Here is a 24,511-nt window from a genome sequence, read left to right as displayed (position 1 = left end):
TGATGATCAAACACGCCTTTGACGATCGCTAGCTCCTCAAGGTGGATAAGCACTGTGTCCTTTTGGTATTTATTGTGCTAAGCGCCCAACTGTGAGTGTATTAAATATAAAGCGGGTGTTGGGTCTGTTTTTTCAGGGTCATCAGGCTCGCTCTGGCTACGCTGTACCTGCCCTCTGTTCAGTATGCTGCTGGAAAACGTCCAACCTTCTCAACATCAAATGAGAGCGTCTCTCTGTCACACCAACCAGAGTAAAGTTGTAAGACTGACTCCTAGTGTTTTTGCTTCAGACTTGTGCCGCCACATAGAAGCACATAATACTCACACATGGCAGGCTTGTTTGAGGTGTCACGGGATAGTTCACTGAAAATGAAAGATTTGGATCATCAATTACCTACCCTTATGTCATTCCAAACCTTCAGAGATGGCCGTGGGATGATCATGTTAATGATGGACACCTACAAAAAATGTGGCCAGGTCCAGTGGACGAAGCAGCCTGCAGCAAAATAGGTGTGTTGGAGTGATTTCATGAAACAGGTGAGACCACAGCGTTCCTAACCAGCCGGGTTTATTAGATTATTCATGCATCTTTTTTTTATTTTTTTTTTATTGAAAAAGTCATGTTAAATATGATACATCAGATGTATTGTATTTAATAAATATGATCCATCCGGCTCAGTCATCATCGTATTGCATTGCATTATATGTTTCAAATAATTAAAACCACTGTGTTTTATTCATAAACTAAAGCATTTAAAAGTCATCTTACAGACATTATTGAGGTATAGAGTGACAAGTGGATATTTCTTCATTTTTATGCCAGTAATTTGTTATACTAAAGGTTAGAAAGGTCTATCAGAATTTCATCTTATTTTTTGGCCATATTAACATCAGCAGCTGCACCACATATAATATTTTTTGCTTATTTTGGGCCTATGAATGAAACTGAGGTGTTTCTTTTCTCCTCAAGTATGAGCTCATATTCTCTAATATCCCTTGATAACAACCCTCTTATGAGCCATAAATGCCTGATGTATCAAATATGATACTCAACAAAAAACAAATATGCACATTTCTTATTTTTTGTCATTTTATTTTGTGCAAAACATTGTCAGTAAACATCCATTTCAAACCAATTAGATTTTTGACTATTATTTCCTATGTCAGGCTTTACAGGGTTGTTTCTGTTGAAATAATTGTGTTCAGATTAGTGTTCTGTGAGAAAATGCAATTTTGAGAGTGATTGTGTCCAGTATATTGATGTGTTTGTGTTTGTCAGTCTCTCCTCACACTCCGACCGTGAGCTCCGTACGGGAACCACTGGACTCACGCGCCTCTCTTATCAGCACGGACTATGGGAACGGCTTATCAGAGCGCCAGCATTGACAGCCACTCCCCCTAGACAAGGTACTGCTCACATGAACCTGATTTTCACCTTTGTGTACATCCCTATTTATGATTGGACCGTTATTATGTTTTGTGTTTATGTGTCGAATTGTGTGTGTGTGTGTGTGTGTGTGTGTGTGTGTGTGTGTGTGTGTGGCTGTACGTTTATCCTTGTATGAACAGGAGTGTGTGTGTTGTGTGTGTGTGTAGGGTGTTTGTGTGTGCCCTGTGTGGTGTGTGTGTGTGTGTGTGTGTGTGTGTGTGGTGTGTGTGTGTGTGTGTGTGCTAAAACCTGTGGGTGTGTGTCTCCTGCTGTCCCGCGGCGTTCAGCGGGAGAGTTTTCACTCGCCTTCACTCTTGCCAGCATGCTACGTTTCTCTTACATGACTCAGAGGAGACGTCTCTCTCTGCAGTCGTCAAACGCCAGACCATGGGACTTCTCTGCGTCTCTCTGCAAACTGAGCAACACACGCACCCTACACAAGTATTACATCACTGCTGACCTATGACCCCTGCCCTGCAGCTCTGCTATTACCACTCACCTTTGACCTCTTACCTTACACTCTTCTAGTCTGATGTGTCTGTGTGAGCATTTGGCTTTACCCATCCTCCATTCCCTTAGCTAGAAGATCATGATTGACTGTCTTAAAGCGGTCATATTGCATTGTTTTCCCTGAGGGTCACTTATAAAAGGGATAGTTCACCCAAAAATCATCATTTACTCATCCTCAAGAAGCTTGTATTAGTTTTTTCTTCTGCTGAACACAAAAGATCTTCTGAGGAATGTTGGTAACCAAACAGTTGGCGGTAGCCATTAACTTACATACTGTAGTATAGAAAGCAAAAATACTATGGAAGGCAATGGCTTCTCAAGTTTTGTGTATGTGTTAAAAATGATTGTGTTAAATACATTTAAGTTTTTAAAGTTTTAAATAGTTTTACATCCTTATTTAATAACATTATATTTCTTTCACATATAGCTTTAAAAACTCCTGCTCGAACACATTTCTAGACAGAAAAACAATAACACTTCTAAGAAATCATGGGTTTATTACAGAAACAAAACACACACACACACACACACACACACACACACACACACACCTAAAATTCACAAATGGCACCAAACTCCAAATTTCTATGTGATTCATCATAGATCAGACTGAGATTATTCAGCTTCAGTTCTGTGAGTTTATTATGTCATTGAATATTAATGTGCTTTGTAAAACTTGTTTTTGTTGTTTTACAGTGTTATGGCATAATTTTAAGGAAATTTATGTTTGTCATTATTTTCTCTGTGTTTGATTATTAAATCAGGTTTATAGCAGGTGTTAACAGTGATTAACGAGCATTAATGTAAATGAAGGATGGGGTCGGGTGGAGTTGCTATAAACCAATAGATCTTAACTGATCAGAGATAATAATGACCCCGCCCCCCCTCCTGTCAATCACTGTTGCCCCTCCCCCACCCACCCCACCCACACAACACACTCTGAAGATCAAAGATTCCAAACATTCTCTCAGTCATTGTGATGTCATAAGAGCAGCTGTAAATTCCACAGTGTTTTTCCTGCTGACGAGCCACAGGGAAACACATGAGGCTGAAAGTACTAGGGCCCCCTGCAGGGCCGTGGTGGGCGGGTGCAGGGGGGGCCTATAGCTCCCCAAGTGGCGGGTGCAGTGTAGTGTGTTGTGTGGTGGGTGGTGTGACACAGTGATTGACAGGAGGGGGCGGGGTCGTTATTCTTTCTAATTAAATGAGCTTTATTGGTTTATAGCAACCCCACCTGACCCCGTCCTTCATTTACATTAATGCTTGTTAATCGCTGTTAACACCTGCTATAAACCTGATTTAATAAGCAAACACAGAAAATAATGGACATAAATTTCCTTGAAATAATGCTATTAACTATATGAAATATTTTACAAAGCACATTAATTTTCAGTGACTCACAGATATTTAATGACTCGCAAGTTTATTTAATATTCAGATAAACTCGCAGAACTGAAGCTGAATGATCTTGTGTTGTTGTCTTGATTTAAGCATTTCAATGTGAAGAAATAAATCAGACCTGAACTGAAGCTTCATATAAACTGATCTCTGACGAATCACACAGCATTGTGTGGCGTTTGGTGACATTACTGAATTTTCAAGATTTGTGTTCGTTTAGTAATAACCATCTCATTTATTGAAAGTGTTATTGTGTCCTACATTATAAACGTGTGTATAATAATAAAAATATGTGCAGGTTGTTGGCAACACGGTTCATTAGAGCAGGGCTTTGTTTGAATGAAAAATGCTACAAAATAGCATTTGCTATATGATATGCACATTAAATACAATAGCATTTAATAAAATTTGTTAATATTACTGTTTTTTTTAGTTTTAAAAAAACTAAAGCTGAGAAAAATTAGATCAGTCACAATTATTTGTTTCTGCTGACGGTCATATTAGTGTTAAAGAAATGGAATTTCATTTCATCATACATTTCCATAAAAAAATATTTAACATATTTAAACTGCATTTTAATAGCAGTCAGACCAGAACACCTTCTGTCATCCTCTCATAGCTCTGGCTTTTTTTTTTGCACATTATTTATATAGAGGTTGAATAAAATGGCAACTAATGTTTAATATTTAGGCCTTTTTTCTTTCACATAAATGGTCTTTTGCACTGGAGTTTTGAATGTTTGAATCTAAGTAATACATCTAACTCTGTGTATGACCTGGTTAAGATATCTTTCAGTGGGAGCAGACATCGTCTGTATTTTCTAGAAGTAACAGGGCAGACCTTGTGCCTAAATCCACAGCTGATGCTTCCAGTCACAGGAAGCTGAGTCAGTAAATCTGTTGACTTCAGGAATGCTGTGGCGCACTGAATGATCTCTCTTTGATATTCTTTCCTTTTGTTGCATTTGAATTAGTCCTTAACCAGTCCTTCAGTCTCCATTTCTGTATCCGCATGATAAATGAAGTGAAAAATCAGACGCAGTATTTTGTGGGTTTCATAGTTTCCACACTGTGCTGTCAGAGTGAGGATCTGCTGACAGGGGAACACGAGGGATGTTCTGGCCAGTGCTGTGCTATGGTAGATACATTAGCACATTAGTGTAGAGCAGTGAGTGTGTGAGTGTCTGTAGAGAAGGAGCTTTTTTGAGTGCATGCAGTGCATTACTGCTACAGTATCATGGTCCTTTTGTGTGTGTACAAGCATGCCATCTATTAGAGTGTGCATGTGATTTGAGGTGTTTGAGTGTGTGTTAGTGTAATGTGCATGTGTGTGTGAGTGTTTATAATCGCCTGGGTGTGTATTTACAGTATTTGGACACTTAAGCAAAAAAAAAAAAAATCTAATGATAAAACAGTAGATACACTGGTCAAAATGAAGACAAAAAGAGACTGAACTAAAACGTGAAAAAGCACATAAACTTACTAATATTAAAATATAAACTGAAGATATGAAACTAAAATCTACTTCAAAATATTAATAAATACAATTATATATGGATAACATTGATATATTATTTCGATATAAAGCAAAGCCCTTCAGACAAGTCTGACTTAAGTGTCCAGAAGTGTTTTGTGGCCTATGAATGTCTGATCTTGTTTTCTCTGTCAGTGTCATATCGCTGGGGTTCTGGGCAGCTCTTTGCTCCGCTGTGACAAAATGGACCAATCTGAAGTGAAGAACATATTAATGTGCTTCCTGCATATGTTAAAGAGCATGTCTGAAGGTACACACACACACACACACACACACACACACTGTGATGATGTGAACCTGCCTGAGTTGTAGTTGTCTGTCATTTGACTCATACGCTTGCCGTGTGTTAGATGCTCTGTTCAACTACTGGAATAAAGCTTCACCCACAGACCTGATGAACTTCTTCAGTCTGCTAGAGTAAGTGCTGCACTTCACCTCCACAACACACACACACACACACACACACACACACACACACACACACACACACACACACACACACACACACAACACACCACACACACACAAACACACACACACACACACACACACACACTCACACACCAACACACACTCCTGTCTCATAATTCATTTTTTATTATTATTTCAGAGTGTGTCTTCATCAGTTCAGATATATGGGAAAGAGACACATTGCAAGGTAATGTCTTTGTCTTTTTTTAACAAACTTTTACTAATGTTGAATGTTTATAATAGATATAGTGAGTAATGTATAGAAATATAGGTAACATTACAATAAGTTACTAAAAGCTAACTTGAATCATGAGCAATATATCTGCAACAGTGTTTATTGATCTTTGAATTAATGTTGGTTAATAAAAATATCATGTATTTGTGAATATTGAAATGAACAAACTAAGATTAATAAAAGCTTCAGTGGTGTTTTTCATTGTTTTTCATGTCAATTTCATGTCAAATTGTACTTAAATAATGGTAACAAATGAAACCCTATTATCAAGTGTTACACCAATATATCGTGTTATAAATAATGTTTCATAATAGCATGTTTTGACTAAGTAACCACTACAGATACCAACAGCAGTTAATAACAAACTCATATCAGCTGACCACTAATTATGATCATAAAAGCTTTATTGTTGTCAGAGAGTGTTTAATGAGCTCATAATAGAAGATATTAAGTTTTGACCCTATCATCAGGACTCTGGAGGGATCAGGGCCTGTGGTTCACGAGCGCCGCTCTCAGACCCTTCCTGTGTCCCGCAGCAGGACAGGAGTCTTACATGTGAGACTGCAGCAGCTCAACAGTCTGGACAACTCCTACACCTACAACCACAGTGAGACACGCACAAATCCAGCTCATACATCTTCAGCTCTCTTTTGTCTTAGAATAAAAAGCTTTCTTCTGTATTATTTTTTAACATTTAATGTTGGAAGAATTGGACTTAATTTATGCGATCAAATGAAAACTGGTCAAAGATTATTTGAAGGAATAGAAAATGAAAGTTTGCTGATAATGTATTCAGCCTTGGGCCATCCAAGATGTAGATGAGATTGTTCCTTCATCAGATTTGGAGAAATGTAGCATCACTTGCTCACCAGTGGATGCTCTGCTGTGAATGGGTGCCATCAGAATAAGAGTCCAAACAGCTGATAAAAACATGCCAATAATCCACAAGTACTCCACAGCACTCCAGTCCATCAGTTAACCAGGTGTCCAGGGCATTTTTTAGATTTTGGCAAATAAAATGCACAGAACATAAATGCATAACAATGTGAAGGGGTAGACGTAACACACACACACACAGAGAGAGAGAGAGAGAGAGAGAGAGAGAGAGAGAGAGAGATTTCTGCAAATTTATGTAACAATTTACATTTGAATAAACAAAAGCAGACAATTCAAAAGACATCAGACAACAACAACAAATTCTAACCTTTGACAAAAATATAGTTTTTTTTAAATATATTTTAGAATGTTTAAAAATATGTATTCACAAAATATATGTCATAAAGTTGCGAGAAGTTGAAACATGAAGAAAAATTGACTTGAAACTGAACTGAAAATGAATGAGTCCCTATGGACCTCTGCTGGATATATGTAGTCATTGCACTTTACTTCTTGAACTATAATAAACCATAAAGTTTTTTCTCTAGCCAGCAGATGGCATAATTCTATCCCCAACACATGGCCCAATATCCAGAAACATTTTATATTTAATTTAGGTCATCATTTCATTGATTTTTTCATAAAAAAATAATTTTTTATAGCCAATTTTTTTGGCATAGTTGAGATATTGTGCAGTAAATAGGTAAAAAAAAAAAAAAAAAAAACACCAAATATCAAAAAAAAAAAAAAGCATAGTTGAGAAGTAAATAAAAATAAATGCTATATAGGTTACCATATAAAAAAAGTATATTTCTTTATGCGATCGCTCTGTAAAAGTTTGGGGTCTATATGACCCCAAGGGACTTAAGTGTAAACTCTATTTGAGGGACGATTAAGAGTTAAGACATTTTTAACTTGAAACTGTTGCGTCTCGCTAAAAAATACTATTCTATAACACCACTTGCAGTTAAGAACTCAATCACTTCTTGACCTCTTACATAAAAATCCACGGTGGATTTTTGTGATGTTTTTATCAGCTGTTTGGACTCTCATTCTGACGGCACCCATTCACTGCAGATGATCCACTGGTGAGCAAGTGATGTAATGCTACATTCCTGAAATCTTTGCAATGAAGGAACAAACTCATTTACTTCTTGAACCTGTGAAATTAACAAAGTTTCATCTGTGTGTGTGTGTGTGTGTGTGTGTGTGTGTGTGTGTGTGTGTAGCTTACAGCCATTCAGATGCTGATGTGTTGAATCAGTCTCTGCTGGAAGGAAACATTGCCACAGAAGTTTGTCTAACAGTTCTGGACACACTGAGCATCTTCATCATGGGCTTTAAGGTCAGACATCATCATCATCACCTGCTCTCACGAGTGATGCTCATGTGCTTTATCCTCACTGATACCAGTGTGTGTGTTTATATTTGTAGTTTGTGTTTTCGGTCATAAGTTGGGTTTGTTTGGATCATGGCCACAATCCTCTCATGAAGAAAGTGTTCCAGGTTCATCTCTGCTTCTTACAAATCAACCAATCAGAGACGGCCCTCAGGCAGGTCTTCACTTCCCTTCGCACGTTCATCTACAAGGTGAGTGTGACAGTAGAATAAGCACATAAATCAATGGCTGTTAATGGGGTAGTCCATCCAGGAATGAAAATTCTAGAACCCTATGATTTCTTTGGTATGGAAAATAGAGACAGAAAATCTATAATGCCACAGAATTTGGAAAAATATGCATTAATAAATCAAAAGTACAAAAAGTGTACAATTCATCAAATTGCTATATAGACTGTGTCTGTGAAAATTTAACTCAAAAAGACTGATATTTAAATATGAAGACTGCGTGTTCTGCATGTTTCTGTGTGAATGAGCTGCACAGTTCCCCTTCGAGGGAACTTCGAACTGCGTCGACCGACACTTTGGGGAAATGCCCCTCAGCGTAGCGCCTCTGAAGTATGAATGAAACTAAGCCAATCCTGACTGGTGTTGCGTCATGACGTAATGTGTGACGGCATAAGCGGAAGCTACAAAAGGACGCCGGCACACAACAGAGATAGCTTTTGTTCTTCAGCAAAGCGCTCTCTGTCTCTTGTTTGTCTTATTTGGTGTTCTATTGTCTCAGTCACAAGCATACATTATAAGCATGGCGAGCTCAAGCAGTTACACGAGGTGTGTGCATCCCTGCCCTCGTTATATTACGGGTGGAGACACACATCGTATGTGTGTACACTGTTTGGGAGCGCAGCACGCGCAGGCAGCTCTCGAGGGGGCTGCTTGCGAGGATTGTGAGAGATTACCAATCCGTGTGCTGCGATCCCGCCTGGCTATTTTCAACGAAGACGGCCAGGCTCGCGAGCCCCGTGGTGCGGGACCGGCGTCCGCTGAGGCGGCGCGGCAACGCTCTTCATGGGGCTCGCAGATGGATTTGGCGGAGGATCCCGAGACTGCCGAGGCACGCTCTCGCGATTCATCCGCCAGTTCCGATGCTCTCCCGCCTCGCGCGGAAGCCCAATGGAGAGCCCGATGCTTGAGCTGTCTGCTTCCGAGGAAGTAGACGTGCTCAGCATCGAGGGCGGGGATTTTGGGGATGACTCGCCACCCCATGTCCCCGCATATGAGGAGCTTCTAGAGGTTGTCTCTCGTGCGGTGGCCCGTCTTAATATCAGTTGGCCACATGAGAGGCAGGAAACGCTTATTAAAAGCAAGTTGGACGAGCGTTTCCTGCAGCACAGAGAGCAACCTCATCGTCGGGGTTTACCATTCTTTCCAGATTTACACAACGAGTTGTGTAAATCATGGAACAAACCGCACTCATCTCGCGTGTCCAACCCCCCTGTGCTAAACTATAGTGATATTTTGGGGGGGCGAGAGAATGGTTATGGGATGATACCTCGGTTGGAACAGCCGCTTGCCACCTATTTAGCCCCCGAGTCTGCATCATCCCTAAAAACCCCGGTGCTGCCCACTAAACCGTGCCGTGTTACATCTACATTAGTGGGCAGGGCTTATATGGCTGCGGGTCGGGCTGGTGCTAGTCTGCATACAATGGCGGTACTGCAAGCATACCAGGCCGACCTTCTTAAGGATATTGATGAGGGCGAGGGCCCGACTCCGGAAGATATTGCGGAGTTGAGGAAGGCTGCAGATCTGTCTCTCCGAGTCACCAAGGAAACGGCCCGCGCTGTCGGCCGTTCCATGGCGGCGATGGTGGTCTCGGAGAGACACTTATGGTTAAATCTGTCAGGCATCAGGGAGAAAGACAGGGCTTTCCTCCTCGATGCCCCGATTTCGCCTTCTGGCCTGTTCGGCGACTCAGTTAATATCATCGTCGACAGGTTTCAGGAGGCAAAGAAACAGTCTGCAGCCTTCAGACAATACCTCCCTCGCCGCTCGAAGCCTAAGAAGCCTGCCCCAAGCGGGCAGCCACAGCCATCCGCCAGCTCCTCCGCCTACAGACAGGCGCAAAAAGAGAGTGTCGCTTCTAGAGCCCCCCCTCAGCCAAGGCCTCAGCCTAAGCAGGGCGACCTGAGGGCCGTCCTGCAGGCGAAGAAGGCTTCAACAGGGAGGTCCTAGCCAGCCTAGGTCCTCTGCGGGCGGCCCCACCCATGGGGGGGCGATCGAGGTCGCCTCCTCTGCGGAGCCCGCAGGAAATTGATGTCGACTTCCCGCCGTCGAGTGCGCTTCGGGACGCATCGGTTTCCAGCGAACGTGCCCTGCACTGTCCGCCCCACAGGCTTGCGGCCAGGCAGCATTCGCGGTCCGCACATCGAGAATCGTTTTCGGTCGAACCCTGCCGGAGATCCGCTTCAGGGGGCCAAGAACGAATCCCGATTAATACCTGAAGCCAGCCTCGAGAGGCTGGTACCCTTAGTAGAGTATTTCGATGCATGGAAAAATCTCACGAATATTTCTCCTTGGGTTCTGCGCACCATTCAAAAGGGGTACAGACTACAGTTCGGTTCCCGCCCGCCAAAGTTCAACGGGGTGGTCGGGACTGTAGTCGACCCAGAGCAGAGTCGGGTATTGGAACAAGAAGTAAGCTCTCTGCTGGTAAAGGAGGCTATAGAACGTATTCCTCCTCCAGACAGGGAGTCCGGGTTTTACAGCCGCTACTTCGTAGTTCCCAAGAAGGATGGGGGGTTGCGTCCAATAATAGATCTCAGGCACTTGAATCGGTCTCTGAGGAGGTTCAGATTCAAGATGCTCACTATTCCCATCATCGTGAACCAAATTCAATCCCAGGATTGGTTTGTCACGATAGATCTGAAGGACGCATACTTCCACATTTCCATCCTTCCATCTCACAGGAAGTTCCTGAGGTTCGCTTTCGGGGGCGAGGCGTACCAATATCGGGTTCTTCCATTCGGCTTAGCTCTCTCCCCTCGCACATTTACAAAATGTATGGATGCGGCTCTAGCACCGCTGAGGCTTCAGGGTTTCAGGGTCCTCAATTACATCGACGACTGGCTGATTCTAGCCCAGTCACAAGAGCTGGCAGTTCAACATCGAGATGTTGTCCTTGCCCACATCCAGAGCCTGGGGTTGAGACTCAACACGAAAAAGAGCGTGTTGGCACCAGCCCAAAGAACCACGTTCCTGGGAGTGGTGTGGGATTCGGTCACGATGCGGGCACAGTTGTCTCCTGCACGGATCGAATCCATCCTGGCCACGTGTGACCAGGATAAAGCTAGGCCAGGCCATCACTTTAAACATTTTCAGAGAGTGTTAGGTCTCATGGCAGCAGCATCCAATATCATTCCATTCGGTCTCCTGCACATGAGGCCCTTGCAGGGTGTTGGTTGAAGACCAAGGGGTTCTCCCCGAGGGGAAACCCATTTCGCATGATCAGGGTTACGCGCAGATGCCTTCGTTCCCTATCTATGTGGAAGAGAGCTTGGTTTCTGTCCCGAGGTCAGCCTGCCTGTCAGCAGGAGTAGTGGAGACCATACTCAGCTCTAGAGCTCCTTCCACCAGGAAATTGTACGGCCTAAAATGGAATGTTTTCACCATTTGGTGCAGAGAGCGTGAGGTGGACCCAGTTAATCTGCCCAGTGGCTTCAGTGCTGGAGTTCCTCCAAGATCGCTTCTCGGCTGGTCTTACCCCATCCACTCTCAAGGTGTACGTGGCTGCCATTTCGGCTTTCCACGCTCCTCTGAGTGATGGGCCTCTGGGGAGACAGCCGTTGGTCGTACGTTTCCTCCGTGGGGCTTGGAGGATGAGACCTGCGGCTCGTACCAGGGTTCCCTCTTGGGACCTGGCAGTGGTTCTCGAAGGGTTGGTTGAGGCCCCCTTCGAACCGCTGGAGTCGGCTGAGGCCAAGAACCTTTCCCTAAAGGTGGCTTTCTTGTTGGCCATTACCTCTCTGAGGAGGGTAGGAGATCTCCAGGCACTTTCCATATCTAATGGGTGCCTGGAGTTTGCTCCAGGCGACATCAAAGCCATCCTACATCCTAGGCCGGGCTATTTGCCCAAGGTGGCGTCTAACGTGGCACGGCCTACGGTTCTGCAGGCTTGTCATCCTCCGCCTCATGTGACGGCGGATGAAGAGAGACTTCACCTACTCTGCCCTGTCAGAGCTCTCAAGATATATATCCAAGAGGTCCTCCTCATGGCAGAAGTCAGACCAGTTGTTAGTGTGTTTCGGGGTCGCCCAAGAAGGGGCTTCCTGCTTCCAAACAGACCATTAGCAACTGGATTGTCCAAGCTATATCCATGGCCATACCAGGTGCGCAAATTGCCTTCACCTCTGGCCGTGAGGGCTCACTCTACCAGAGGCATGGCGTCCTCTAGAGCCCTCCTTTCAGGGGTCCCGATCCAAGAGGTCTGCGATGCAGCAGGATGGGCCACCCCTCACACCTTTATTAGATTTTACAGCCTGGACATTCCATCGACACCTGGCACCCGTGTGCTCTCGTCCTAAGTGTGCCTGTGCGCAGCTTCACACTAGGACAGGCAGGGCTCGTTGTGGCATAGTGGGTACTCGTACCCCAAAGTGTCGGTCGACGCAGTTCGAGGTTCCCTCGAAGGGGAACGTCTCGGGTTACGACTGTAACCCTTGTTCCCCGAGAAAGGGAACGAGAACTGCGTCCCTTCGCCACACCTCCCCCTGCCTGGGAGCGCTTGCTTCATCACAGAAGCTATCTCTGTTGTGTGCCGGCGTCCTTTTGTAGCTTCCGCTTATGCCGTCACACATTACGTCATGACGCAACAACACCAATCAGGATTGGCTTAGTTTCATTCATACTTCAGAGGCGCTACGCTGAGGGGCATTTACCCAAAGTGTCGGTCGACGCAGTTCTCGTTCCCTTTCTCGGGGAACAAGGGTTACAGTCGAAACCCGAGACGTTCTTTATAATAAATATAAAATAACCCTTTATTTTTTTAAGGAATATTGCATAATTGTAGTGCAGCACTTTGTTAAAAAATAAATAAATAAATAAATAAATAAATAATAGGAATTGTTACAATTACATTTGATTCTATTTTAAAAGATTAATTAAATGGTTAATGATTTATGCTTTCATTTAATTACCACTGTTTTTGATAATAAATGTGTATTAAATCAGAGATCAAGATAAATTAAAACTTATTATTAAAATGATTAACTTGTTATAGTTATATGAATTCAATGTATTAGACTTTATGATCATTAAAATTGTATTAAACCATTAAATTGGAATACAGAAAAAATAAAACCGAAAACAGAATTCGTCAACAATAAAGCAGAATTTAGGACATGTAAAATAATATTTGAAGAATGCTCACGCTGCTGTTTTCCTGTGTGTCCAGTTTCCTTGTACGTTTTTCGAGGGCCGTGCGGATATGTGTGCATCTTTCTGCTATGAGATCCTGAAGTGCTGTAACTCCAAACTGAGCTCCATCCGCAGCGACGCGGCTCATCTGCTCTACTTCCTGATGAAGAGCAACTTCGACTACACTGGACGCAGATCCTTCATCCGCACGCACCTGCAGGTGCAAAAACACCACCTTTATCACATGACGCTGAAGTCGCAGTGTTTGGATGTGTCTGGATTAGTTAATCCGGTCTTTACAGAGTCGATGATGACAGCGCGTGATGATGTCATAACGATGTCATGCTGTGATTCCTCAGGTGGTGATTGGCGTCAGTCAGCTGATCGCTGATGTCATCGGAATAGGAGGGACGAGGTTCCAGCAGTCGCTGTCAATCATCAACAACTGTGCCAACAGTGACAAAACTATCAAAGTACGTTCATTTCAGATACACGCACATGCAAACACTAAATCCTGAAAAAAGATCAGAGATCAGGGATCCTATTATTGTGGGAATGATCTAGGTTTTGGGGACAGACAGATTTTTGGGGGATTAAAAATGCAGTGTATTTTGGAAATAAACTGGTAGTTTTTAGGATTTTGAAAACTTTGAAAAGAAATGTTTGTCACATGTAAACTCTTTTGTACAAATGGTCAGATATGTAAGATGATTCTGAAACATTCTCAGATATATACTATATTTATAATATATTAATGTACACTACCGTTCAAAAGTTTGGGGATTGTAATCTTTTTAAAAATAGCTTGTTCCAGGGCAAATGAAGTTTCTTACATTTGCACAGTCACACACAGTCCCTCGTCCTCCTCCCTCTCCTGCAGAACACAGCATTCCCATCTGATGTGAAAGACCTGACCAAGAAGATCCGGACTGTACTGATGGCCACGGCTCAGATGAAGGAGCACGAGAGAGATCCGGAGATGCTGGTGGACCTGCAGTACAGTCTGGCCAAATCTTACGCCAGCACACCTGAACTCCGCAAGACGTGGCTGGACAGCATGGCCCGGATCCACGTGAAGAATGGAGACCTCTCTGAGGTACAACACACACACATCTTCATGCATGTCTAACATACTGTGAAGCTCATGTTCTCTTATTTGGTTCTTTTCAGGCAGCCATGTGTTATGTGCATGTGGCAGCGCTGGTGGCCGAATACCTGAGGAGGAAAGGTTAGACACACACATGCTATTATAGTCGAGGGATCGTCACCTTTAGTCATGTGGAGCTAGTGTAAAAAACACTTTAGAGTACACTTAGAGTAACACTTAGCGTGACCCTGGAAAATATACACTTCAAATTCAATGCAACAGTTTATATATATAAAAAATTGTGGGATACTGGAATAACATCTTGAAAAATGTATAAGTTACTGCTAAGTGTCTTTATTGTAATTTATGTTTTTTTTTAATTTTTTTACACTTTTGAAAATCCTGCTGTCTGGTCTGTGATTGATGAGATTACTTAAGTCTTAACTACCAAGTAGTTGATATCTAATTGTCTTGGATAATTACTCTTAATGATTCACTATCAGTTTCACTATCAGTCTTGTTTCTTTTCTCACCTTCTCTTTTTCACCATGTCTGATAAAGCCCGTGATGATATAAGTTATCACTCAAGGCCCCGATATACTTCAAAAAAGTTTGTTTTCGTTCTTCGTTTGGGGGCAAAAAGAAATTCCCAAAGGCTGAGCGACGGTATACTGTTTCCAAACATTCCGACCCCCCCGCGCTGCTGGAGGCGGGTGTAGATTAATCTAAACATGCGTTGTGAGTTTGTTAGTCAGTTTGTTACTTTTTATTATTAGTGTTCATTTATTTTATTAAACTGGATAAATTGTTACATCTTTTTATATTTTATGTGGTGTCATGATTTACTTTTGATAAAAACAAAGGTTTATTATTGTATGTTCGTTTGGCATTTCATTTATTGTGTACCCTTTAAATTTGCTTATTGAAAGAACAGCAGCAGCAGCAGTATGGTGGAACATTTCTTTGAAACACATGATTTGTTACTTGTATATCTTTACTCTTTCCTTTCATTCTTTTTTTTTCTCGGATGTTTCTCTGCGTTACTTTTTGCATAACTCCGGGTCGTTGACACCAAGCTTCATTGCAATTTCTTTCTAGGAATTAATGCTTTCTCTGAATCTTTAAATCTGTCCGTGAGCGATCATACTGGTGCGGATATATTTGTGCCAGCTCAGCGATTCGACGCATTGTATTTATGTTGCTAGTGATATGAGATGTTGTTCTCTTGCCCGATCTCTGTTGAATGAGAAACGAACCGAGAAAAAAAAACTGGAAGTCAAAGAAGTTGGAGTTTCAGAACACACCCACCGATTGCGTAACCGCCACGGACCAATAGAAACTCAAAAGTGTTTAGGAGCCAGACGAAAGTTTGCTTTGGTCAGCTGTTTCAAAGTGCCGAAACGAACTCAAAACGAACTTCGTTTCGGCCTGATTTTGTTCAAAGTGACGTCATATCAGTTCGTTCTTCGATTTTTTTTTGAAGTATACGGGGCCTTCAGTATATTACTCACATTATGCTGCAGTTCTAAGGATTAAGACACTTAATGATCAGAACAATGACCTTTCATCTTTTCTACCAGACATCATCACACAACTGGCTGCTGTCATGCTGTCTGTTTTTAAAGTGGTAGTGCTTCGGGAAACTATGTCCGTCACTCCAAATGTGAATTGTAATGGTTGTTTGTGTGTTTGTGCAGGAATGTTTAAACAGGGCTGTACTGCATTCAGAGTGGTCACACCAAACGTCGATGAGGAAGCGTCCATGATGGAAGATGTGGGCATGCAGGATGTTCACTTTAATGAGGTGAATATCTGCCTGACAGCCAACAGACTATTCGTTCAGCAACAGATGGAGTGATGGGAAACCCACCTTTTAGCTGGTATCAGAAGCAGAATACAGGAGAAGCAAGTTTAAGATTGATTTTATGCAACAAAAAATAAATGGTGGAATTTAATAATCAAAGGCAACAACACTGATAAATGAAGTGATATTTAATCCATAAAGTGCTTTTGAATCTGTATTTCTTTTGCACATGAGATGAGTAAAGAGCACTGCTGCAGAAATACATCTTCCTGCATATATATTTTACTACAATATCATCTCTGTGAGTGACTCCATAGGAATCCATTGTTTCTATTAAAAAATCCATATCTGAATCTTCTAACAGGGACGATGTGAATTGTCTGTTCACATTAAAAATGCAAAACTGCTGCGTTGCATTACACAATCACAGGCGAGAACGTATTTGATATTAAATATTTAATCTTTAGATGGACCAATAAGATTTCACTGGATTTCACTGGCTATCATATTTTGATCAGCGAAATGCCATGCATGGTTTGTCTCATCGCAGCAGGTTAGGAGACAGCATTATAAAGTGTCAGAGCTGATTTAGTTTAATATTAGTACAGTAAAAGAGGGAAGCGATAAACTAATGTCCATGTAACTGATGGTGATTATCAGTGTGCTTATCTCCATTGTGACTGATACTCAACCATCATTTCTGCACTTTGACTGAGAAATAAAACAATAATAAGATTGATCAACAGCCTTCAGCCCTCTGAAGCAGGGTTATTATAGTTAACAAAAACTAAAACCTTTAATAAACATTTTCATTACTTCAAATGTAAAACAATGTTTACTCATAAATGTTAACCATTTTCATTTACTTATACATATACATATACAAAAAGAAAAAAAAATGAATGAAAAATTAGAAAAAAAAAAATAGTATCTGCTCTGAAAAAAAATGTGACTCATTGAGCAATAGACGACACTTGCATTGTTATTTTGTATGTGGAGACATCAAGTGAGACTAAATACTTTTGTATTCGCTGTGTACTTACTATCTTTGTTGTAAGGGTTTAAGTGTGTGTTTGTCTGTGGGTCATAGGACGTCCTGATGGAGCTTCTGGAAGAATGTGCTGATGGATTGTGGAAAGCGGAGCGTTATGAGCTCATCTCTGACATCTACAAACTCATCATTCCCATTTATGAGAAACGCAGAGACTTTGAGGTACAGCAGTAACACGCTATGTTTTGATATCTAAGGATGGGTTACCACATACCTAAGTTTATCCATCTATCTAAGGTTTCACTCCCGTAAATGACAAACTTCAGTGCAGAAATGACACCTCCACATGAAATCAGAGCCGATGTGTTTTGTAAACTCTTGTTGTTGGTGTTTGTGGCAGAGACTGGCTCACCTCTATGACATCCTGCACCGTGCCTACAGTAAGGTCACAGAGGTCATGCACACAGGCAAGCGCTTGCTGGGAACATATTTCAGAGTAGCGTTCTTCGGTCAGGTGAGTCTCATCAGCTTCACTCATCATGTCTTCATCAGGACGAGCTCTATAATGACTCTATCTATTATTTATCTGTGATATAAATCGTGTTTCTGCTGGTTTACTGTCTGAAGGCAGCAGTAAGTCCTGTGTGTTTGAGTTCAGCTTGCTTTGACCTGACTTAGACTACTGGACATCTGTGCTCATGTTTTATCTTGTTCAGCCTTGGGCGTAAAAAAATCATTTATGGGATTTCAAAGCCTCTAATGCAGTAGTCCTCATGTACCACCGCTCTGCATATTATGCATTAATTGTATTGAATGTGCATTTGTAGTGCACTTCAAATCTTAAAAGTAAAATACTGCACGTAATACATGTGAACCTGGAGCACAAAACCAGTCTTAAGTCGCTGGGGTATATTTGTAGCAATAGCCAAAAATACACTGTATGGGTCAAAATTATTGATTTTTCTTTTATGCCAAAAATCATTAGGATATTAAAAAAGATCATGTTCCGTGAAGACATTAAGTAAATTTCCTACTGTAAATATGTCAAAATTTCTTTTTTTATTAGTAATATGCAATGCTAAGGACTTCATTTGTACAACTTTAAAGATGATTTTCTCAATATTTAGATTTTTTTGCACCCTTAGATTCCAGATTTTCAAATAGTTGTATCTCGGCCCAAATATTGTCCTATCCTAACAAACCATACATCAATGGAAAGCTTATTTATTAAGCTTTCAGACGATGTTTTGAAAAATTGACACTTAAGACTGGTTTTCTGGTCCAGGGTCACATATAATTGATGAAATAAAAGGCCACTTCAATGTGCACTTTGTAATAATGTCAAATTAAAGGTTTTACTTTAAAGTACATTTTAAATCATTATGTTTTAATAATCTTTCGTCGTGCTTTAAAGTAGACTTATTTTGATGTGTGACTAACATATTGAACACATGTAAAGTACTTGATTATGATTTTAACTGTAGTGTGTTATTTGATATTACATTTAAAGTCATAAATGCTTGTCAGTAAATTTGACAATACACTTTGAACCATATTTCAAAGACAATAGAAGTAATTATGAAATTGAGTCCTACAAACTTTAGCGGTCGGGTCAAAAAAAGTTCAGCTAATTGCTTTAATATAAATTTTAACTATAATCCATTTTCATCTATATGCAATTAGCATGCAGTTAAGTGTCTGAAAATTCGATTTGCATGTAAGTGTATTATTTTTGTAATTATTACTCTTTTCAATAGTATGCTAAAGTGCACTTTTTCATGGAAAGTGTATGTTTTGACGATAGGCTTGCATTCATTGATTTAGAAATAAAAAAAATACTCACTTCTAAAGCCATGTTTTCTAACATCTTTCCAATATTTACTTATCTGCCACAATAACGTAATGTTTTTTGGCAGCACATATTGGTAGAAATGTGAATGTCTCATCTGAAGTGTGTTTCTGACTGTGCGCGGTCATTGTTTCTGTCGCTGTGGTGGTTTGTGTCTCTAGCAGTACCAGTGTAATGACTCTGAGATGAACGAGGTAAACTCAACATTAGTTCTGCATGTGTGTTGTCCTGCTGGGTGTGGAAGTCATCATAATCCCTGTTTAGTAATTAGGATCAAAACACTTTTACAGTTTTTATACCTCCCAGTATTTCCAGATTGCTGTTGAAAATAATTGTGTCCTGCTAACTTAGTACTCAAAAATTAGTGGGCAAGTAGCTTGATTTAGTTTCAGGAGCAGGGTTTAGAAGTTGAGCTTCTTCTGATTGATTCAGATTTGCTTGTTGTTTTAGGGGTTCTTCGAGGATGAAGATGGGAAAGAATACATATACAAGGAGCCCAAATTCACCCCGCTGTCTGAGATCTCACAAAGACTCCTTAAACTGTATTCAGACAAGTTTGGAGCAGAGAATGTCAAAATGATTCAGGATTCTGGCAAGGTAAGAAATGCACAGCTTTTGATTACCAGAACAAAGTCTGATTCACATCGCAGCTTATTCTGGCCAATACTTGCCCACACTCCTAATTTTATAAATAAATTGCTGTTGCTATTGATCAATTTTATGCATTGTTGCTGAACAAGTTTTATTACTGTCCCAAACTTTTGAAAGGTAGTGTAACTAAGACAGAAACACAAGTCTAGGATGTCTTATGTAGGTGCTGCTATAAAAGAGATCGTTCTTGTCCTGAAGCTGAAACTAAATTATAGTTAAGTTTCTTTTTGATATATTGGTATGCCAATTGAAATTTGTATGGTGTATACCTGCAGTGTGGGGTTTTCTAGAAGATTTTAAGATTTAACAAATCAAGATTTGTGTTTGCCATGATGAGGTGTAGAAGTCCAGACATATTTAACCAGTGTTGAACAGTGTAGCTTAACTAGCACTAAACTATAACTGCCTTTTACTGTTCGGTGCAGATTAATCCAAAGGATCTGGACTCTAAATACGCCTACATCCAAGTGACCCATGTCACCCCATTCCTGGAGGAGAAGGAGCTGCTGGAGAGAAAAACCGACTTTGAGAGGAGCCACAACATCCGTCGATTCGTCTTTGAGATGCCGTTCACCGTTTCAGGCAAAAAACAAGGCGGCATAGAGGAACAGTGCAAACGCAGGACTATCCTCACCAGTGAGTACACACACTTAAGGCCAGTTTACGCATGATAGAGATATAGTAAGTAAGTAAAGTACAGCCCTTATCTTCACCGAGCAGATCCAGACGGTCTCTGTGTCTCTGTGTCTCAGCGTACGTCAAGACTGCTTAAAAGCATCTCATGATGCACCTCATGAAACTGGTCGAGTGAATGTCCAAAGCGAGCAGAGCTGGACTCTCATATAAGAGAGATAATCATATTCAAACCGTTCAGTGTTCAGGATTTTAAAAGCGCTTTTCATTTAACCTTTTACAGACCAAGACTGACTATGCATTTGTAATGCATTAGCTTTCCCCACCCTAATTAATAATAATAATAACTTTATTCTTGGTTAGAGTTCACTAGTAAATCTTCCATTCTTTCTCTTCATCTCTCAGCCATGCACTGTTTCCCGTACGTGAAGAAGCGGATCGCGGTGATGTATCAGCACCATGTGGATCTGAACCCCATTGAGGTGGCCATTGATGAGATGAGTAAGAAGGTGCTGGAGATCAGACAGCTGTGTTCCTGCAGCGACGTGGACATGATCCAGCTGCAGCTCAAGCTACAGGGCAGCATCAGTGTTTTGGTGCTGAAGTGCACACACACACACACACACACACACACTCGTCAACACACAAACACGAGTTCAGTTTTATTAAGTCTGTAAACCTGCCTTTTACCCTCTCTTTAGGTAAACGCTGGCCCTCTTGCCTACGCCAGGGCTTTCCTGGATGATGCCAGCACTAAGAAATACCCAGACAACAAAGTCAAACAGCTGAAAGAAGTTTTCCGGTAAAACACACACTTCAGTCTTTGAGCAGTCCTTCAACTATAGCTATTATAAACAACGCTGCATATGCATATATATATATATATATATATATATATATATATATATATATATATATATATATATATATATATAATTCATAGTAGTTTTATTCAGCAGTGATGCATCAAATTGATCAAAAGTGACAGTATAGACATTTATAATGTTACTAAAGAATTCTATTTCAAATAAATGCTGTTTTGAACTTTATCAAAGAATCCTGAAAAAAAATGTATCATCCATTTCCACAAAAATAAGCCTGTTTTCATTATATTTTAACGGATTGAAATAGAGAATAGTTATTTTAAATTGTAATAATATTTCACAGTGTTACTGTTTTTGTTCAAATAAATGAAGGCTTGCTATGCATAGGAGACTACTTTTCAAAAACAGACAAATCTTATATTTAATGTATAATAATGAGCTCACATTGAACTACAATTAAACTTCAAAACAGCTAAGAGATTAAAAATGTTGAAAGATCGTATGAAATAGCACAAAAACACTATTATGTAAACATTGGAGTTATGTTAACTGAATTATGCATTTTTTTTTTTTTTTTTTTATAAATCTTATATTTGAGCTTTTTTAAATATAGCCACCTTTGGCACCTTTACAGCTCTGTGTACTCTGTTTCCTTCACTATATGATTTTGTCAAGAAATTTATTGGAACAGTTTATGTGTGTGCAATTGAAATCTGAAGCTGTGCGTGTTTGTGTGGTGCTTTGCAGGCAGTTTGTGGAGGCGTGTGGTCTTGGTTTAGGTGTTAATGAGCGTCTGATTAAAGAAGATCAGCAGGAGTATCATGACGAGATGAAGGCCAGCTACAGAGATCTCACTAAAGAGCTGTCCGCCATCATGCACGAGCCTGTAAGACACACTTATCTTAAACTTCTGATACTTTATGTCTTTGTTTAATTTTTTTTTCTTCTTTAATCTCTCCTTGTTTTCTTTTCCTCTTTTGCTTTCATGGTCAGAATGAATGGTAAATTATTTCATACAACTGAAGCATTCTTAGGCATGTCACAGCTGTCATTCAATGCTTTATACTGTACATATGCTTTTTTAAATAATGCTTTTTGCGTTCTCTCGTTTCCATTTAAAACACTTTCTTACTGAAATTATGAGTTTCATAGATAGTCTGATTCTAAAAACTCATAGATGCATAATTTGAATTGTGTAAAAGCTCTCTTTTCATGTTGTGAGATCATGCGAACAAAACCTAAATGATGTCTGTAAGTGTTTGATGTTACCTGGTGCGCTTTTGGTTCTCCAAAATTTTGCAAATTAATATAGAGTATTTTCACACCGAACTGCACATGGATCATGAATCATATGAGATAATATGGCTGACAACAGTTACTGGTACGATTGATCGGTAAAGTTTAGTGAAAGGTCAATAACAACACTACATGAATGCAAATTTCTGTAGATTTGACTCCATGATCATTGATAATAATGTGAAGAACTGTTTAGATTTTTGTTGTTGTTGTTTTTTGTTTTGTCTGGTCTTGTTTTTATTTCTTGTTTTATGTTTTTTTTTGTTATTGTTTTGTTTTTAGTTTTCTTATGTTTTGTTTTGTCTTGTCTTGTCTTGTTTTTATTTCTTGTTTTATCTTTTTTTGTTATTGTTTTGTTTTTAGTTTTCTCAAGTTTTGTTTTGTTTTGTCTTCTTTTTTGTATTTCTTGTTTTTTTTGTTATTCTGTTTTTAGTTTTCATGTTTTGTTGTCTTGTCTTGTTTTTTTGTTATTCTTTTTTAGTTTTCTCATGTTTTGTTTTGTTTTGTCTTGTTTTTTTTGTTTTTTTTTTTGTCTTAATTATTGTTTGTTTGTTAATGCAAAGAACTGGTCAGATTCCATGTGGATTTCATACACACTGCAGTGCTGCATTATGTGTTGCGTGTGATGATGATTCCTGATCATTCTTGCTCTTCCTCTCTTTTTTCTCCTCTGTCTCCACAGATCAGTCCAGCGGATGATGGGATGCGCAGTCCTCTGCCGGATTCACTGCACATCTTTAATGCCATCAGCGGGACGCCCACTGCCGCCACTATCCAGGGTCTGCCAAACTCCTCGTCAGTGGTGTGAACCTGACCCCTGCAGTGACCTTATGACCTTTCACCTTTCGTTTCACACCTCCACCCGCCCTACAGCTCTCTCTGATATCGTGAAGGAGAGCCGAGGGCAGTTTCTCAGGAGGAGATCTGTATGTTTCTGCCTCATCTGGGGGATTTCACCTACTGTTTCCTGTGGAGACTTAATCAAAAGCATGTATTTTATTTTTGGCCATTTTGCCAGTTTTATTAATAGCCGTTGTAAAGAGAGCAGAGGAAATAGTGTTGAGAAGAGAGGGAGAATGGGTCTGAAAATGATGCGAGTCATGTAAGCACTGCATCTAACGTGTGCTTACAGCTAAACTATGACTCTGACCACAACGGCTGCATCCTCTGCTAATATATATGTTTTATTTCTTCATGTTGTATTACTTGTTCAAGTTCAGATCTTTCAGTTTTTGAATGCCAGACTGAAGTCTACTAGCTCTACTGGCTTGCTGTCTTGAGAGACACGTGACATAGAGTTTAAAGCGCCATCCGCATCAGACTGATTTGAAGATGTTGTATGTGATCCATGTGTCTGTGGATGTGTTTGCGCAGCAGACGCACGTTGAGTGGGTGTGGCATTGTGTGATGAGGTCAGCACTTTTACTGCATGTGATACACTGGAGGTGTGGCGGAGCTTGTGCAGACACAAGTGCTATCATTATGCCTATCAGTTATTAAATATTTTTATACTGTGGGACAGCTGAATGTGATATTGTTTGTATCTGTATTTAACAGTCGCAGCTCTGCTGTATTTAAACTGATAATGTCCCCAATGCTTTGAATAAAATCTCACACAATTCTGTGAAAAAAAAAACAGTTTTCAGTTTTTTTTTAAGCCATAGATTTTTATCCAGCATTAAATATCATATTATACTGTGTTTTATCTCGTCTTTTGTATGTTTTTTTTTTCTTGTTTGTTGTGTTTTGCCTTTTCATTTCTGTTGTTTGTTTTGGCTTTTTTTGTTTTCTGTTTTCTTTGTTTTGTCTTATTTTTTGTCTGCAGTTTTTTGTTTTGTCTTTTTGTTTTGTTTTTGATTGTTTTTTGTCTTGTCTTTAGTTGTTTGTTTTGTCTTGTGCATTATTTTTAATTTTGTCTTGTTTGGTTTTGTCTTATTTTTTGTTTTTTGTTTATTGTTTGTTTTTCGTCTTGTCCTTAGGTTTTTTTTTTGTCTTTTTTTTTCTTTTTTGTCTTATTTTGTTTTTTTCTTATTTTGTTTTGACTAGTTTTTTGTCTTGTTTCTTTTGTCTTGTTTATTTTTAGTTTTGTCTTGTCTTATTTTTGTTTTGCTTTGTTTTTGTCTTGTCTTTAGTTTTTTTGTTTTGTCTTGTCTTGTTTTATTGTTTTAT

The 24,511-nt window shown here is 40.1% G+C and overlaps 1 protein-coding gene across 1 annotated transcript; it reads left to right on the top strand.

Annotated features, from left to right (window-relative positions):
* Positions 1 to 1,376: 1,376 nt before the first annotated feature.
* On the top strand, positions 1,377 to 23,978 carry LOC109060634 (dedicator of cytokinesis protein 9-like). The gene is made up of 20 exons (XM_042763068.1): positions 1,377 to 1,406; positions 5,005 to 5,119; positions 5,220 to 5,286; positions 5,480 to 5,527; positions 6,046 to 6,182; positions 7,681 to 7,840; positions 7,906 to 8,041; positions 13,245 to 13,427; positions 13,567 to 13,680; positions 14,088 to 14,303; positions 14,378 to 14,435; positions 15,992 to 16,098; positions 17,189 to 17,311; positions 17,490 to 17,603; positions 19,389 to 19,535; positions 20,015 to 20,225; positions 20,628 to 20,818; positions 20,924 to 21,024; positions 21,794 to 21,932; positions 23,025 to 23,978. Exons 2-20 carry the CDS (start codon positions 5,053 to 5,055, stop codon positions 23,148 to 23,150), a joined length of 2,445 nt encoding a protein of 814 aa, XP_042619002.1. The 5' UTR covers positions 1,377 to 1,406; positions 5,005 to 5,052; the 3' UTR covers positions 23,151 to 23,978.
* The last annotated feature ends 533 nt before the right edge of the window (positions 23,979 to 24,511 follow it).

The sequence above is a fragment of the Cyprinus carpio genome, chromosome A9 (genome assembly GCF_018340385.1).
Source record: "Cyprinus carpio isolate SPL01 chromosome A9, ASM1834038v1, whole genome shotgun sequence".
NCBI classification, from domain to species: domain Eukaryota; kingdom Metazoa; phylum Chordata; class Actinopteri; order Cypriniformes; family Cyprinidae; genus Cyprinus; species Cyprinus carpio.
This window is presented reverse-complemented; position numbering and strand designations above follow the sequence as displayed.